Consider the following 17,223-nt stretch of genomic DNA (forward strand, 5'->3'; position numbering starts at 1 on the left):
ATAATACCCCGAGGCTAAGCATGCCTGTCTATTACTGAGACCGTTCCTACCCTAGATGGAGATTTATCGACTCAGCTCGATCGGGCTTTAAATCGCACATCTTGGCTACACTGTAGATAGAATGCCTAAAACCGCACTGCTTGAGGAACTCAGATGCAGGAAGCCTGCTCTGCCCATGATAGTCTCGCCAAAATGCTAACGCCACTTACAGCCCGATTGTCATCGACTCTGATCCTGCACAACAGGGATCCGCGGAAAGTTGGTGGGATAGTACGGTGGGGTGGTGGACCCAGCTATCCGGAACGGCTAGTATTGTAGCTTCAGCTGGTGTCCTCAGATCTGTCATATCTGACCAGAATCGCTAGAGCTGATTGGGTTGATGGTGTTACCCTTTTCGGCGTGGGGAGAAAAAGCAAAATACTGTCTTCCTTCCCTCTCTCCCCCACTTCTTAAAAATGCACAGAGACTCAAAAGGGCTGCGGTCCACAGCATGCAGCCGTCAGCGGCATAATGGCTTGATTTGTAATGCCGTGACCGTAGCTGCAATCTTGCAGTTGGAAGCGGCCAAGGGATACGAGACCAAACCAGGCTTCGCCGCTTAGTACAACAGCCGGTACAGTGATTTTTCGATCCAGTGCTGACCGAAGTATGGATACAGTGAGGGAAAAGCAAATGCTCCTTTATTTTTAGCACATTTTAGGGTACGACGTGGGGAACACAGTTTTCTTCAGTATCCGTACTTCACATGGAATCAATTGGCTACTAGTTAACTTAGGACCATGGAAGGAGACCGAATCCTCCTCCGCCGAAGAGCACACCCTGGTAATAATGTTACTCATCGTCCGCATCGCGGGGGTCATTGGCTTTCCAAAACTTCTCGTAGTCCTCCCAGCTCTGAGACGGGAACTCGAGCGGAACAGTAATTGGGCCAAAGGGAATGCCTCTCTCGTCAAACTCGTCGAGACGCGCCTTGGTTGCCGGCCTGGACTTGTTGACACTATAGACCGAGATCCTGTGGCAGGAGCTCGTAACATGCAAGCCCCAGTTCCATGCAGTGCGCACGTCGGGAGGCTGAGTGTTGAGCGCATTGTCCCAGCAGCGGCAGACAATCTCCACCCAGCCCTCGACATCGCAGGGAAGCTCAAACTCCCACACGCGCCACGACCACTTGCGCTTTTTGCTCATGTTCTCGAGGGGGACAGTATACCAGTTGAAGCCACCATCGCTGGAGAGCTCCACCCTCTCTGGCCAGCGGCCGCCGCCAGAATACGCCCATCCCTTGCAGCGAATCTTGCCCTTGTGGATGCAGACCTGCTTGGTCCAGGGCGACATAATGGCAGAACTCACTGGCATTTCTTGAATCTGGATTCCGTCCGTCATCTTGAGGTTGTGCTTTCCAACCTGCTGAGGAAAATAGAGATATTCGGCACTCTGGACTGGCGCGCGCGACGGATTCTTGATGGCCTTGATGCGGTAGAGCCACTTGACGCTCCGAGCCCCGATGTAGCCAAAGACAACAATGCGAAGCGGGTAGCCGTGGATGGCCGGCAGCGGCTCGCCGTTCATCTCCCACGCCAGCATAACCTCGTTGGCTTTGACTTTAGACCACGGTACGCTAACGAGATAATTCATTGCGTTGTCGTCCTTGAAGTAAGTGTCGGCGCCGTAGAACTCCAAGTGCTTCGCGCCGTCCACCAGGCCGCCGCAGGCCTTAATAATTTTCTTGAGGCTGATGCCCACATACTCTGCATTCCCAATTGCGCCTTCCGCCCACGGCGCCTGGGGCACTTCATCACCCTGCCCGGGATATTTGAGAATCTGCTCAATTCGGCGAGTGCCGGAGCACTGAATGGTCACAGTTTTCTGCATGCGCGGATACTTGGACTCGTCCATGATGTCATCCAGAGTAAAGCTGCGAGGCTTTGCAACAAGTCCATCCAGCATGAAACTAAAGTCGTCCTTGTCGATGATTGGAATACCACCGTGATTTCGCACAAAGTGCAGGGAATTAGGCGTGATATCTTTGCTGGTGACGAGACGCTTAGGAGGCTCGCCGTTGTAAGGAAACTGCAAGAGGTGCAGCATGTCGGGGTGCTTTTCCTTGAGGACCGTGTTCCAGGAGTCATCCGGGATTTTGGTGAGCTCTCCGCCGACTGCATGGTGCCACATTTTCCAGTGTGTACCTGGGAGGACTGGATTTGTTCCTGGAATCGGACCAAGCTGAAATTCTGGGTTTGGTGGGAACGTCTGAGAAGTCAGGATTTTGTGTGCCGCAGCCTTCTTCTCTGGATAATTCTCCCATTCTACAAAGCTGGGGGGCACCAGAGTTAGAGAAGAGCCACAGAATGAGCCTCAAGATGTTACTCACCCAGTCCAGCCCTTTCGCTCAATGGCAAAGAGTTTGTCACGATTGCCAACTGCCTTGATAGCCTTTTCATCTTTGGTGAGAGGGCCAAAGACCTGAGGGGCGAGCTCTTTGGTCTTGGGCTTGGTCATGTCCAGAACTGGGAGCACAGCTCCGGACAGCCCCTGCTCGATTTTCCACTCATCTGGACGATTTGTGGTCTTCATTTCAGGTGTCTTTGTTTGCACAGGGGCAACAATATTTGTCTTCTTAGGCATTATGATTTATGCGGCGACTTTGCTTCGGGCTGTCTTGCAGCTTCTCAGAGTCGAACGCAAAGATATTTATCTTGAATGGTTCAGACATAGGCTGGTCATGCGGAGCGCCTGCACAACGCACGGCTGGATGCGCATACTTGTTGTCTCATGCATGATAGCTCGAGGTAAGACAAGATATGACTAGAGTTAGGCCGGAATTGGTAATACAAGAATCCAATCAGAATCTAGGAAGCTTTCTTCTCGCATGCTGTGGCTGGTCTAGGCCCCCGCCAATTGTCCCTCCCTTGCATGTCAGAACACTCGACCCGCACGCACCGCTTGCTACCAGTCAGGACGCGTCGTTACTATCATCACAGATTTTATTGGATCGCCTGTGTTGTGCGCTGCATCTCGGAAAGCAAGGTGGTCGCTAGCTCGGTTAAAGGCCAAGGTTTGAAAGGAGAGGGGTGTCTTGCATATCTACACGCCCTCCCACGGCTGGGTAGTGGCGAGGATCTGCTTGTGGAGACGGCTCGAAACGGGCGATTGGCAGAGTCTACGTAAAAGGAAACGGCATCTTATTAAATATGCCAATTAAGACGGCCTTGGACAAGCAATTAATTTTCCTTCATTGTCAGTCCACTGCTTTACACTCTCGGTTATGGTGAGTAGGCGTTATGTTGTGTCTGTTTCCAAAGCTGATTGCCTCTAGGCTTCACAAGACAATATCAGCACACTTGCCAATGGTAATTGCCACAAAAAATGAACGAGAATACATTTTTTTTGGGAAAAAAAGACTGAAACTTTTGTACAGGGCAACCTAGCGACAACCCAGGGTCTGTGCAGCAAATACGCTATGGCAATAGCAATGGTGGCTTAGTTGTTCTGAGTGATACTCAGACCGTCGAAGTACTTGCCCACTTCGCTCGGGAGCGTATCCCCGAAAGGTAAGAAATGCTTCGCTTAAACAAACTGACCTGGAGAGGTTCTGACCCTTGCTTGCAGAAGTGTCCATGCAAAGGCCGCCGGTGCCTTTGGCGAATTCGAAGTGCTCGAGGATTTGTCCGACTTGACAGATGCAAAGTTCCTCTCTGGAATTGGCAAGAAGACTCCCATTTTAACTCGCATCTCAACCGTTGGTGGGGAAAAAGGTTCTAGCGATACTGTTCGCGATGTGCGAGGATGGGCAACCAAGTTTTACACGGAGGAGGGTGTTCAGGACTTCGTCTTCAACGATCTTCCGGTGTTCTTCATCCGAGATCCCATCAAATTTCCGTCGATGAACCGCAGCCATAAGCGACACCCCCGAACCAACGTCCCAGATAATGCCATGTTTTGGGATTTTCACAAGAACAACCCAGAGGGGATCCACGCCCTCATGCACCTTTTTGGACGGCGAGGTATTCCCGAGACGATCAAAAACATCAACGGCTTTAGTGTTCATACGTATACTCTGAACAAGGCAGTAAGTTCCACATCTAGCAGTACTACAGAGCCTATACTGACAGGCCATTAAGGACGGAAGCTATGTATATGTCAAGTGGCACTTCAGGCCTGACGATGGTATCAAAACCATGGATGCAGAAACTGCTGCACACCTCGCTGGAACAGAGCCTGATTATCATATCAAGGGCCTGTTTAACTCCATTGAGAAAGGAGAATACCCCACTTGGACAGTCTGCATTCAGACGATGACGCCAGAAGAAGTTGCCACGGCGCCAATTGATATTTTCGATTGCACGTACACTTGGCCGCACGAAAGGTATCCGCTGCGTCGAGTTGGCCGTTTGACATTGAACAAAAATGTTTGCATTGTTAAATCCCGTCTACTCCAGCGACAACTAACATGACTGTAGCCGGACAATTACTTCCAAGATATTGAGCAGGCATGCTTCTCGCCATCCAACATGGTGCCGGGCGTTGGGCCATCCGCAGACCCCGGTGAGTTTACAGTGGTAAGAGTTTCGACCGCCGAGGTTGTATCCTAACGCTATTGTGTAGTTCTGCAAGCAAGAATGTTTAGCTACCCGGATGCGCATCGCTATCGCGTTGGCCCAAACTACTTCCAGCTCCCTCCCAACCGGCCCAAGAATCCTGTCTACGCCCCATACGTTCGTGATGGCCCTGGCACTATGAATGGGAACTATGGCAGCGACCCGGACTATGTCTTCTCGGAGCTCCGCCCGGTCGCCCAGAGCAAGAGAGTCCAAATGCCGACCCATGAGCTGTGGACGGGCAATGTGACTGCATTTACCACGACTGTTACTGACAAAGATTTCGAACAGGCTCAAAGCCTGTACAAAATTATTTGCAGCGAGCCAAACGGACAAGAGCAACTCCTGGAGAACCTGGAACAGTCGCTGCAAGGCGTCCCAGAAAAGCTTGCTGGCGAAGTTCTCGGCAAGTAGCATTGACTTATCAAACGGTCGTACAGCAATATTAACCGCAAAATAGACTATCTCGGACATGTCCATCAAGACATAAAGAACGCCCTTCAAAAGAGGCTGTCCAAATAGATAGCGATGGAAATAGGTAAGAGACCACCATAGCAGCAAGCTCAACGTGGTTGTGAGAAGCGGCAAACGAAAAACCGTGTTCCAATCTTTCGGTACTTTTCATAAAGTAATACAATTTCCTTCTTAAGAGGACCTTTTAAGCCTAATGGTAAATTTGCGGGCTGTTTACCACATAGACCATGTAGAGGGCGAGGCACTTCCAGAATACGTATAAAGGCGATGACCCCCCCGGCCTCTGTCTGTCCATCTTGTCCTCTCACCTTTCTCCACTCACTACCGCTCATTATGCATATTCGAACTGGAGTGCCCCTCTCTCAGCTCTTACCTGTGAGCTTGCGCCAGTCTGCTCCAAGATATATTCCAGCCAACTTCATCCGCTGTCTCTCAAAAGCGGCACCTCAACCGAATGTAGCTCTCGAGCGACGCAAAGAAGCGATTCGAAGTGCCAAGCCCTTTTCACATTTCCTCACTGATAATTTTGAGAGGCGTCATGACTACTTGCGGATCAGTGTCACGGAGCGCTGCAACCTGCGGTGTTTATATTGTATGCCTGAAGGTATGTACTACCCGCGCTGACGGCGTTCATCAACTGAGTGAAGCGGCAGAGGGCGTGCAGCTGTCACCAGCAGACCACCTGCTCACAACGCCTGAGATTGTCTATCTCTCGACCCTCTTTGTGTCCCAAGGTGTTACCAAAATCCGACTGACTGGAGGGGAACCGACGGTGCGGCGCGACATAGTGCCACTGATGAACAAGCTTGGCTTGCTCCGCAGTAGTGGGCTCCGGGAAATGTGCCTCACGACAAATGGAATATCCCTGCGCCACAAACTAGAGCCGATGCTCGAGGCAGGGCTTACAGGCGTGAATCTGAGCCTCGACACACTGGATGAGTTTCAGTACCAGATCATGACGCGGCGCAAAGGATTCGGAGCGGTGATGAAGAGCATAGACCAAATCCTGGCGATGAACAAAGCAGGCGCTGGTGTGAAGCTCAAAGTCAACTGCGTAGTCATGCGCGGCTTGAACGAGCAAGAGATTACGTCTTTTGTCGAGTTGACAAAGGAGAAAGATTTGGAGGTACGATTCATAGAGTATATGCCGTTTGGTGGAAACAAGTGGAATCGAGGCAAAATGGTCACCTACAAGGAAATGTTGGACCGCATTCGGACCGTGTACCCAGGAATACACGAAGTCAGTGGCCATAGGAACGACACGAGCAGAACCTTTCGGATACCTGGCTTCGCGGGCAAGGTAGGATTCATTACGAGCATGACGGATGACTTCTGCGCCACATGCAACAGGCTGCGAGTCACAAGCGATGGTAATCTCAAGGTTTGCCTTCACGGCAACGCAGAGGTGTCTCTGCGTGACATGATACGACGAGGAAACGACGGCAAGCCGTTGGACGACGCTGCGTTCAGTCGTCTCATCGAGGCCGAGAGGCAGAAATTGCCAAACAGAGATGGAGAACTAAAAGGCCCGATTGCCACTGGGTGGCTGCCACAAGAACTTGAGCTACTACAAGTAATTGGCGCGAGCGTTAAAAACAAGAAGGAGAAGCATGCAAGCCTGGAAGAGCTGGAGAAGTTGGATAATAGGCCGATGATCTTGATTGGTGGATAAGCATTAACCCTTAGGAAAGAAGCCTGCCCATATTGACACATCATAAAACTTTACCTTGCGCATCGCGTTTGCCTCGTAAAGCTATTTGACCGTCTTTTGGCACTTTTTACATCATGAGGAGTGAGAAAAGTGCTGGAGGCACCCCTAGTGTACGTCGAGGACTCGCAGCCCATCGCTGATTGGACCACCACCATAGCCACATTGAGTTAGAGCATGCAATGGTGCGCCTTGCTGTTACTACCCAACCGGATTTTACCTAGCTGGGCAGATTAGTGGCGGCGGCTTCCTCCCCCAAAGTCAAAATGAAGCATCGGGTGGTACGGAAGTCCAGCTGTCGCGAGCTGTAAGTCGGACGAGGCTTGTCACGAAAATGGGGTTGAAGGCCTTGATGCTGATCAGCTATCGGCAGTTTCCCGCACCTTGCGATAGGAACCCCGCTGATTCGGGAGAACAGCCTCGTCGCTGAGTGATTGGGCACGAGTTATGGCTTTCAAAAAGACGGATAGGCAGCTGGGACGTTAGTGCAGGCTGCTGGAGGCATTCTGCAGCGTAGCCGGCAAGCTGAAGTCGGCACTCTAGACCAGATTCAGGTCTTTAAGAGCTGCTTTCCCTGCCCTCTTCGAGAGAATTCACAGCAGATCCTGGCATCTCCTTGGTATCTCTCCCCAGCTTTACTTGCCCATACAGAGCCACCATGCACTTTGCTGTGGGAGTGACTTTGGCAGTGCTTGCTAGCATCGGCACCACTTTTGCCGCTTCCAATGAGCGAGTCCTTGGCGTGTACGTCTTCCACAGACACGGGGACCGCACGGCCAAGTCCTGGGCTCCCGTCAACCTCACCGCGCTCGGTGCGGACGAGGTGCACCGGTCCGGCACCTACTACCGCTCCCGCTACATCTCCGCTAATGCCAGCAACAACATCGAGGGTGTGAGCCCCGACGTTCCTCTGCTCGCGCAGCTATCCGTCAGCGCTCCCGAGGACGCCGTGCTGCACAACTCGGCCGCTGCGTTTGTGCAGGCCCTCTATCCGCCGAACGGGGCCAGCGAGACGCTCGCCAACGGCACCAAGGTCGAGGCGCCGCTCGGAGGCTATCAGTATGTGCCCGTCGACGCCGTGACGGCGGACGTGACTGGCAAAGCAGCCGAGAGCAGCGCATGGCTGCAGGGCAGCAGCAACTGCAACAATGCTATCGTCAGCTCGAATCAGTATTTTGCCTCTGCGGAGTATGCAAGCACCGCCAAAGACTCGGCCGCGTTCTACAAAACTCTGTTGCCTGTCATCAATGACACATTCAACTCCAGTACAGCTATCTTCAGAAACGCATATACTAGTACGCTTGCCACCAAAAGGGCTCACTTTCCTATCTTGCGGCTAATCTGAGAAAATTGTGTAGTCTGGGATTTGATCAATGTTGCCACTATCCACAACTCCTCGATTCCTGCGGACAACCTGTTGACGGACGAAACCTTGTCTCGTAGCTTTGATCTCGCCTCACGTCACGAATGGAATCTGGCGTACAATGCCAGCGATCCTGTGCGCGCCATCTCTGGCGCCGTCCTTGCCGGCCAGATCCTGAACGCGCTACAGTCCATCGTCAATGGTACCGCCGGCAGTCCAAGGTTCAACGTCCAATTCGGCTCGTACGGTGCCTTTATGGCTTTTTTTGGACTTGCACAGCTGCAAAAGGATTATGACAACTTTTACGGCATCACCGACTACGCCTCGTCCATGGCATTCGAGATGTACACCACGAGCACAAGCAGCAAGCCAAACCCCGACGAGATCCAGGTTAGATTTCTATACAGCAACGGTACTGCCTCTGACAGCAATCTGAAACAATTCGCTCTCTTCGGCAAGGACAGCCAGTCCTGGAGCGACTTCCAAGGCGGCATGTCCAAGTTTGCACTTACTAGCACTGATCAGTGGTGTAAACTGTGCGGCGGCACCAGTGGCCAATGTGCCACAACCTCTCCAGACCAAGGTGACGGCAATGCCAAGACATCGTTCAGCCATGGAAATGGGATTTCCAAACCTGTGGCTGGTGTCATTGGTGCGCTTGTCACGCTCGCTGTCATCCTCGGCCTCGAGATGCTGGTCATGGCCGTTGGCGGCATAAGGCTTGTTCGGAAGCGCAAGGCCAATGCTATTGACGAGGGCAGCGATGACGGTAGCGCTGATAAGGCAAACTAAGCCCAGAGCGTCTTGACAATCAGAATGCTAGGCTGGCTGCTTGACCACGATAGTCGAGAAACCAAGAGCATGCAAAGATATTCAAGCACTCGAAAAAGAAAAAAAAAGGAGAGAGGAAAAGGCTACCTTGTAAACAACGTCTTATCTGCTCTTCGCTATTCTTATCATATTTCTATACAATTGTGATGTCAATTCGGCGATGCGCCGGTGTAAGAGTGACGCCTATTAACAGTCATAATGGGTCGACAAACTACTCGTTTGGGTTGGACAATTAAGAGAACCTGGTAAACTCGGAAATTTCCTTCGTATAATTCATCATGTGTTAAGAAAGGCGACACTCTGCCTCTTTGCTATCGCACTGCTATTATCTTCGGGGACGACTTGCACATGGCACAGCCGACCGGCAAGCGTACCCCCAGACGAATGCGGATCTGGGTCAGCGCCAGTTGACCAGGCTGTTGTAGTACATGCAGCTGAGTTAGTATTAGGTAAAAGGAGTCAAATTTGACCACCTTTTTATTGCTGAACTGATGCTCACGCGCAAGTCTCTAGTAAATTTCTGCTGCAAGTAAGCAAAGGCGACAGTATTGAACAAATGTAGTAGTTCACTCTACCTGGTCCATACCAAAGTACACATAGTGTGGGGGTGGACCAGCGCTCCCCCGCAGCCATTTTCGGAGGAGCTTGGCTGCAGCTTCACACTTCCAATTCTCCATCCTGCAAGCTGTTCCTTTGCGTACTCTCCCATTCCGCCACAGTAGCGCTCGAGCTGGTTGCAACCCCGTCTCATAATGTCGGCCGCAGAATTTGACTACGAGTTTATCCTAGAGGATGAGTTTGATGCCATGTACGTGTTCTTGCTCTGCGCGCCGCTGGAGGCGGACCTGTGCAGCTGCCCTTGCCAATGACGACATGCAATCATGATCGATTGAACTGACCAATATGGGTGATAGCTCTCTGGGCAAGAAGCGCTCGGATGATGAGATCCTGAGCGGCAAATATCCTGGTACGTAGGTTTTCTTGCACACTGTAATTATACCCTGCGCTGGTACTGACCAGCCCCAGCCAAGAACCACGCGCGCAAAGTCGCCCATGAGCTCGGCGTCGACAAGGGCATCGTCTACCTGGTTGGTGAGCCCGAGCGTCTCTTTCCCGACTCTGACCAAGGACCCAAATTCCGCCAACAACGATAGTAAGTCCAATCTCCTTCTTTAATCTTTAACGATAGCTGCTCACCCGCCCAGCTTTTACTACCTCTCCGGCGTAGACTATGCGGGCTGCACAGTCACCTACGACATTGCCCACGATAACCTCGTCCTCTGGATTCCCTACACCGAGCCCAAAAAAAGCCACTGGTTCGGTTCGACGCCTTCCACCGCTCAGGCCGCCCGTCTGTATGACGCCGACCAGGTACACTATGCCAGCGACCTCGCCGGCTACATCACCAGCCTCCCGGCCGCGGCGACCGTCTACGCCCTTCATCCGGACCAGCGCCCACCGCAGCTCGTCCAGCACCAGTCCTTCCGCTCACGCTCGTCCGATGGCCCCAAGATTGACACCACGGCCCTCAAGCCGGCCATGAACCGCGCCCGCGAGGTCAAGGACAGCTACGAGATTGCCCTGATCCGCCGCGCCAATGACATCTCCAGCGCGGCGCACCGCCGCGTCGCCCAGGCGCTGCTGCGCATGACCAACGAGAGCCAGCTGCAGGCCGTCTTCGAGGCCGTGTGCACGTCGCGCGACGCGCACAGCCAAGCCTACCCCGTCATTGCCGGCGCCGGCCCCAACGGCGCCACGCTGCACTACGGCGCCAACAACGCGCCGCTCAAGGGCAGCGCCAACATTGTCCTCGATGCCGGGTGCGAGTACCGCTGCTACGCCAGCGATGTCACCCGCACGCTGCCCATATCGGGGTCCTTTTCGCCGCGCGCGGCCGCCATCAGCGACATCGTCACTCGCATGCAAAACGAGTGCATCGCGCTCATGAGGCCCGGCAAGTTCTTTTACGAGATCCACCAGCACGCGGGCCACGTCGCCGTCGACGGCCTCCTCAAGCTCGGCATCCTGCGCGGCACCCGCGAGGAACTCATCGCCGCCGGCACCGTGTCTGCCTTTTTCACGCACGGCCTCGGCCACCACGTCGGCCTTGAGGTGCACGACGTCGTCGGCGACGCGCCGCTCCTCATGTCCGCCGCGTCCGAGACGGTCGGCGGGGTGCTCCGCCGCGGCAAGCGCACCATGATGACGCCGAAGAAGCTCCTCGCCATGAACAGAATCAGCCAGGCGACGGCGGCCGAGAAGCAGCGCACCGTGCTCCGCGCGGGCATGATTCTCACCATCGAGCCTGGCCTGTACTTTAACCGTGAGTATCTCGAGGGCTTCTTCCGCGAAGACCCCGTCCACTCCAAGCTCATCGAGTGGGACGTGGTCGAGAGATACTACCCCGTCGGTGGCAGCCGCACCGAGGACTGCATCCTGGTGACGGAGAGCGGCCACGAGAACCTGACGACGGCGCCCAAGGAGCAGGAGCTGCTGGACGTGATTAATGGACGTCACGGATCCAAGCCTCGCAAGTAAAGCCGGAAATGCTTGTTGTTGTGCTTTATATAAACAATCAATCATCATCAGACGAGACTATATGCAGCATCTAACTATACCCGTCAAGGAAAAACACTTCAATGCATTTTGTATAAGTTCATAGCTGGCTTGACATTCATTCTCTAAACCCTAAAATATACATAGGCTGCGAGCGCCCCAGTCTCTGTCTTCGTCGTTGGATACTCCAAATCCGGACTTTGCTCCCCCAACACGTACACACAGTATGAAACAAGGACGCCAAACGATAACAAATACAGCTTCCTCGAAAGCACAAAATTGACGAATAGGTGGCACGCCCTATTAGACCCTCATACCCCGACTTTTGCATCTGTCCCTGGCAATCCTACAGATACTTCTTGGGCCCAGCCATCTTGCGGCGCTTGTACACAATGTAGACACCCGCCAGGACGACCTGAGTGCCGATGAGGATGAAGATCAGCTTGCCGTGGCCGGGGATGCTGTCGGCCATGCGCTCCGAGAGCTGGCGGTGGTGGTCGGTGAGGGCGCCGCGGAAGCTCGTCTCGTGGGAGCTGATGCGGCGGTCGAGCGTGTCGCGCAGGCTGGCGACGTCGCGCTTGAGGTCCTCGACGGTGCGCTCGAGGCTGTCGACCTTGTCGAGGCGCTTCAGGTCGGCGCGGATGTTCTGCACCATCTCCTGCACCTCCTTGTGGCGCTGCTCGTCGACGGCGTGGTGCGCCGTCACAGACCGGTAGACGGCCGCCAGCTGGTGGTACGTCGACTGCAGGCGGTTGTGCAGGTCGGCAAACTGCTGCGCCGACGTCTGGAACGTGTCGGCGCTCTTGTCGGGGATGCTCTGCTTAAAGGCGTCTTCGGGGTTGTCGAAGCCGCCGGGCGCCGCCTGCTGGTTGTTTTGGTTGTTTTGGTTGTTGTTATTGTTGTTGTTAGTCTGCTGGGTATGGCGGGGGTCGACCGTCTCGCTCATGACAGTCAGCTTGAAAATCTCAAATGAGTCGGGATTCTCGGGCGTGGCGGCGGTGATGCCAAAGGTGTAGCCCTGGGGGAGGGCAATCTTGTCGCTCTCGAAGCACTTGTGGCCGTCAATCTCGACTTTGAAGTGGCCGCCAGCATGGTGCAGCTTGATCTGCGAGGGCCGGCCGAGGTTGCGGTAGCTGACCTGGCAGTGGCCAAAGGCGAGGGCGTCAATATTGGTCTGGTGTGCGTAGTCCTTGGTGCCGTCGTTGAGGAAGCCGCGTAACATGCCGCCGGAGCCGCCGTACTGGTCGATGACGAGGACCAAGCCCTCGAAGCGGCCTACGGTGTAGACACTGTTCTCCTGCACGGTAGCGCGGCCGTCCTTGGCCAGCCAGATGTTGATGTTGCCCGAGGCGCGCTCAGGGCCGTTGGCGCGAAAGTCAATGTCGGCGACCCAGTCGTCGCGCTGGAGCGTGCGCTCGCCCCAGATGGAGGCGCGCTGGTTGCCGATGCCCATCGGCGTCAGGATGACCTTGTTGGAGAGCACATCGGGGCGGTTGGGCTGGCCGTTGACGTGGTAGTGTGGGATGGTGCCGGGGGACTCGTCGTGGCTAAGTCTGCGGTGGTAGGTATCGTAAGCCAGCTGTTCAGAGTATGGAGGGGAGAAACTCAAAAATCCAAGAGCGAGGTGGAATGAGGGGTAGGAAAACTGACTTGGAGTCTATGCCAAAGCTGAGCTCGTTGATGAGATACTGTGCCTGGCCCAGCCCAGCAGCGAGAGCTGCCAGAACCAAGGAAGCTGTGCGCATGATGTTGCGACGCTACTTCTGCTTCACTATCGGGGAGGGTAGAAGTAAGTATAAGGTATATAGCGTCCTCCGTAATCTGGAGTTCGAGTTTGCGGACCCAATGGGCAAGGCTGAGAGTCGCAGAGGGAGAACGTTATCGAAGTCCGACGAGGTTGACGTAGGCGAGAGGACACTTTGCAGGCTGTCGGGCGTCGGGCGACAGGGGTTGGTGGCGTAGCGGGGAAGCACGGTCAATAGGTGCTGCAACAGCTCAAAACAGGGGCGCAACCTGCAGCACAAGGGGATAGAATGGATAGATGCAGCGATTGAGAAAGTGAATCACCAAAAAGTAACCAATTCGTCACTGATGGTAGAAAGTAAACTCACCAAGACACTCCTTAGCACGGAGCTCGTATCGAAGAGTGGCGCGTGTGGATAATCGATAAGCTGCCGAGCGTGTGGAGGTGAGCTGCTGGCCGGCAGCTTGGAGCTGAGGGCAAGGTGAGGCGAGCTAACAAAAAGCGCCCCCAGCTTCTGCTTCAGCTTGGTGATGCTCCCCTGTCCATCTCCAAGCTCCATGCCGCGCATCTCGGCTCGGCATTGCCCACGCTTCATGGTTTCTGCCATGCCACACATGCCCTAACTTCTTTTCTTTCATTCTTTTTTCCCCTCAGCATGTCCGACACGGCGTACCCAACCATCACGCAGTGCGCGTTGGTTGCTGCTGCCTTTAAGATTCTCCTGTTCCCCGCCTAGTACGATACGATGCCGCAACAACCCAGCTCACACGAGCCCCAAGACAGCAATTGCTAACCTTTTTCTTTTCCATGCAGCAAATCCACCGACTTCGAGGTCCACCGCAACTGGCTCGCCATCACAAACAGCCTCCCCGTATCCGAGTGGTACTACGAAGACACGTCGCAATGGACGCTCGACTACCCGCCCTTCTTTGCCTACTTTGAGTGGCTCATGTCGCACGTCGCCCGCCTCGCCGACCCGGCCATGTTGCGCGTCTTCAACCTCGAGTACGACAGCTGGCAGACCGTCTACTTCCAGCGCACCACCGTCATCGTCACCGAGCTGCTGCTCGCCTACGCCCTGCAGCTGTTTGTCGAGTCATCCCCGCGCCCGTCGCGCCGCGCCGCCCACGCCGTCGCCCTCTCCGTCCTCCTGTCGCCCGGCCTGCTCATCATCGACCACATTCACTTCCAGTACAATGGCTTCATGTACGGCATACTCGTGCTGTCGCTCGTGCTGGCCCGCGGTGGCAAGGACTCGCTGCTTGCCAGCGGCCTCGTCTTTGCTGCGCTGCTCTGCTTCAAGCATATTTACGTCTACCTCGCCCCGGCCTACTTTGTCTTCCTGCTGCGCGCCTACTGCCTGTCGCCGAAATCCATATTTGACATTCAATTCGGCAACTGCCTCAGACTGGGTGGTGGCATCGTGGCCATTGTAGCAGCGGCGTTTGGGCCATTTGCTGCGCTAAAGCAGATGCCGCAGATGATGAGCCGACTGTTTCCCTTTGCGCGAGGACTCTGTCATGCGTACTGGGCCCCTAATGTCTGGGCACTATATTCTTTTGCCGACCGCGCTCTCATTGTCCGTGAGTACTCGGTGAGGCACTACACAGCATATATATTTCTTGCTAACGCGTCTAGTTGCCCCGAGGCTGGGTCTCGATATCAAGGCAGAAGCCCTGCAAAGTGTCACCCGTGGTCTCGTCGGCGACACCTCGTTTGCCGTCCTTCCCGAAATCAGCGCCCGTACATGCTTTGCTTTGACGCTGCTCTTCCAAGTGCTCCCGCTTATCAAGCTCTTCATGCAGCCTAAGCCCTCGTGGGAGAACTTTATCGGTGCGACGACGCTTTGCGGCTACGCATCGTTTTTGTTTGGCTACCACGTGCACGAAAAGGCCATTCTGCTCGTCATCATTCCTTTTAGCTTGATCGCGCTGCGAGACAGGCGCCATTTCTCTACCTTTCGGCCGCTCGCTGTCGCAGGTCACGTCTCCCTCTTTCCTCTGTTATTCACGCCCGCCGAGTTCCCCATCAAGACCGTCTACACACTGTTGTGGCTGGTCATTTTCCTTGCGGCCTTTGACAGGCTGGTACCGGCGTCCAACACGCCGCGCTTCTTTCCGCTCGACCGCTTTAATACGCTGTACTTTGCACTATGCATCCCGCTGGTCCTGTACACGTCACTCGTGCACCAGCTCGTCTTCGGACAGCGTCTGGAGTTCCTGCCACTGATGCTGACGAGTGTGTACACAGCAGTGGGTGTGGTGGGCAGCTGGGTGGCATATATGATTGTATACTTTACCACATAATACTCGGTGGTGCCATTTATTTGCAAGTCATAGAATTATCAGCATAATTTAATCCAATTGGTCGTCAGAGACTTCCTCGAATCGCTGGAGTCAGGCTTAGCCGTCATGTTTCGGAAAGCAAAAGTGACACAAGAGTATGAGGTCATGCAATTGATGATGCGGCGCTCGCTGTGCGCAGCTGCAAGTTCAGCATGCAGCTAGTGATACACCGCCCGCATATAGACTGTTGCCTGCATTGTCGCTTTCCCCTCTTTCTTCTCTTTCCAACTTTCCAAAGTCGAGTGTCAGAATCAAGGTATCTCTAAACTATAGCTTGTGAGTACTTGTAGCAGTGGGTTCCGAATGCACTGGCGGCTGATACCAACAGTTGCGCGATGGCGACCTCCGACCCCAAATTCACGACCGTTGCGCCGACGACCCGAACGGTCCCAATGAAGGTGCTATGCCTAGGAATGTCGCGCACGGGAACAGTTTGTGTGTTTTTGAAGATTTGTTTCCATGACTGATATTGCTCAAGTAGAAGACTAATCAAGCACATCGCAGCGCTGCGGGAGTCGCTCCTAACGCTCGGGTATCGGCACTCGTATCACATGGTGGACGCCATTGCTAGCAGTCCTTATCGCGACTGCAGGCTGTGGATCGATTTGCTCAATAAGAAAGAAGCCGGAAAGAAGGTGACGCGCGAAGACCTTGACCAAATCTTGGGCCACTGTCAGGTGAGCAAAGTCGGTGCCGCGTCTGCCTGGTGGGCTTTTTACTGATAGGAGCGACATTTCGCAGGCGGTCACGGATATGCCGGCGGCTTACTTCGCTGAGGAGCTCATTGAGGCTTATCCGGATGCCAAGGTTATTCTAACTACGCGAGACACGGAGAGCTGGTTCGCGTATGTTCGTCCCTCCTCCTACCACAACAGTCTGACTACACCCACCACCGGCCGACCTGCACTTTGAAGCAAAACTTCTTTTGCTGACCAAAATTGAAACAAAGTTCCATGACAACGGCTCTGCGTCCCATGCTGGACGGTCCTCTCGCCGCGTTTGCCGCCACGACGGACCAGCTGCTGCTGATGCCGACGCGGTGGATTCCCGCCTTGCTACAGACGCTGGACCGGGTGCTGTTCCAAAAGGACTTTGCGGCTAACGGACGGCACGCATACGAGGCACACAATGCCCGGGTGCGCTCACTCGTCCCCGCCAGCAAGCTGCTCGAGTATCACGTCCGCGAGGGGTGGGTTCCGCTGTGCGCGTTCCTGGGTCGCGAGGTGCCCGAGGACGGGGCGGCCGGAGGCGGCACGCCGCATCTCAACAGCAGCGAGGAGTTTGCGGCCAACTATCACGGGCTTAACTATCGACTTCTGCTGGGACAGGGGAAAAGGCTGCTGGACATGGCGGCGTATACGGCGCTGGTGGTGGTGGTGGCGGGTGCGGCGGCGAGGAGATGGGGATTCAAGTGGTCTGACTTGGTTTGAGAGAGAGCTGCGTGATGTCGAAATCGGGGAGAGGCGTGTGATATGCGTGCAGTAACTCTTTTGATTATATGTCTTGAGAAATGAAATCATGAATAAATCGCCGCTGTTATCAATGAATGCAGTTGCTATTGCTGGTATCAAGAGCCAGTTATACGGTACGTCGCTTATCCCCCGATA

The 17,223-nt window shown here is 54.4% G+C and overlaps 7 protein-coding genes across 7 annotated transcripts; 5 read left to right on the top strand and 2 right to left on the bottom strand.

The window, feature by feature from the left end:
• Positions 1 to 831: 831 nt before the first annotated feature.
• On the bottom strand, positions 832 to 2,571 carry LMH87_003303 (uncharacterized protein; the record flags this gene model as incomplete). Its single annotated transcript, XM_056204446.1, has 2 exons — positions 832 to 2,311; positions 2,369 to 2,571. 2 exons carry the CDS (start codon positions 2,569 to 2,571, stop codon positions 832 to 834), a joined length of 1,683 nt encoding a protein of 560 aa, XP_056048089.1.
• Positions 2,572 to 3,262: 691 nt separating this feature from the next.
• On the top strand, positions 3,263 to 5,117 carry LMH87_003304 (uncharacterized protein; the record flags this gene model as incomplete). The annotated part of the gene is made up of 8 exons (XM_056204458.1): positions 3,263 to 3,265; positions 3,314 to 3,347; positions 3,416 to 3,548; positions 3,607 to 4,066; positions 4,119 to 4,406; positions 4,458 to 4,542; positions 4,603 to 5,001; positions 5,056 to 5,117. 8 exons carry the CDS (start codon positions 3,263 to 3,265, stop codon positions 5,115 to 5,117), a joined length of 1,464 nt encoding a protein of 487 aa, XP_056048090.1.
• A 219-nt stretch (positions 5,118 to 5,336) lies between these two features.
• LMH87_003305 (uncharacterized protein) lies at positions 5,337 to 6,741 on the top strand (the record flags this gene model as incomplete). Its single annotated transcript, XM_056204469.1, has 2 exons — positions 5,337 to 5,673; positions 5,723 to 6,741. 2 exons carry the CDS (start codon positions 5,337 to 5,339, stop codon positions 6,739 to 6,741), a joined length of 1,356 nt encoding a protein of 451 aa, XP_056048091.1.
• Positions 6,742 to 7,435: 694 nt separating this feature from the next.
• On the top strand, positions 7,436 to 8,932 carry LMH87_003306 (uncharacterized protein; the record flags this gene model as incomplete). The annotated part of the gene is made up of 2 exons (XM_056204480.1): positions 7,436 to 8,072; positions 8,136 to 8,932. 2 exons carry the CDS (start codon positions 7,436 to 7,438, stop codon positions 8,930 to 8,932), a joined length of 1,434 nt encoding a protein of 477 aa, XP_056048092.1.
• A 791-nt stretch (positions 8,933 to 9,723) lies between these two features.
• LMH87_003307 (uncharacterized protein) lies at positions 9,724 to 11,509 on the top strand (the record flags this gene model as incomplete). The annotated part of the gene is made up of 4 exons (XM_056204491.1): positions 9,724 to 9,779; positions 9,886 to 9,938; positions 9,998 to 10,124; positions 10,177 to 11,509. 4 exons carry the CDS (start codon positions 9,724 to 9,726, stop codon positions 11,507 to 11,509), a joined length of 1,569 nt encoding a protein of 522 aa, XP_056048093.1.
• Positions 11,510 to 11,873: 364 nt separating this feature from the next.
• Positions 11,874 to 13,272, bottom strand: LMH87_003308 (uncharacterized protein; the record flags this gene model as incomplete). Its single annotated transcript, XM_056204502.1, has 2 exons — positions 11,874 to 13,080; positions 13,178 to 13,272. The coding sequence occupies 2 exons, from the start codon at positions 13,270 to 13,272 to the stop codon at positions 11,874 to 11,876; spliced, it is 1,302 nt and encodes a 433-aa protein (XP_056048094.1).
• A 654-nt stretch (positions 13,273 to 13,926) lies between these two features.
• LMH87_003309 (uncharacterized protein) lies at positions 13,927 to 17,046 on the top strand (the record flags this gene model as incomplete). The annotated part of the gene is made up of 8 exons (XM_056204514.1): positions 13,927 to 14,006; positions 14,085 to 14,854; positions 14,910 to 15,513; positions 15,866 to 15,892; positions 15,945 to 16,051; positions 16,121 to 16,293; positions 16,358 to 16,461; positions 16,566 to 17,046. The coding sequence occupies 8 exons, from the start codon at positions 13,927 to 13,929 to the stop codon at positions 17,044 to 17,046; spliced, it is 2,346 nt and encodes a 781-aa protein (XP_056048095.1).
• Between the last annotated feature and the right edge of the window lie 177 nt (positions 17,047 to 17,223).

The sequence above is a fragment of the Akanthomyces muscarius genome, chromosome 2 (assembly GCF_028009165.1).
Source record: "Akanthomyces muscarius strain Ve6 chromosome 2, whole genome shotgun sequence".
Taxonomy (NCBI): domain Eukaryota; kingdom Fungi; phylum Ascomycota; class Sordariomycetes; order Hypocreales; family Cordycipitaceae; genus Akanthomyces; species Akanthomyces muscarius.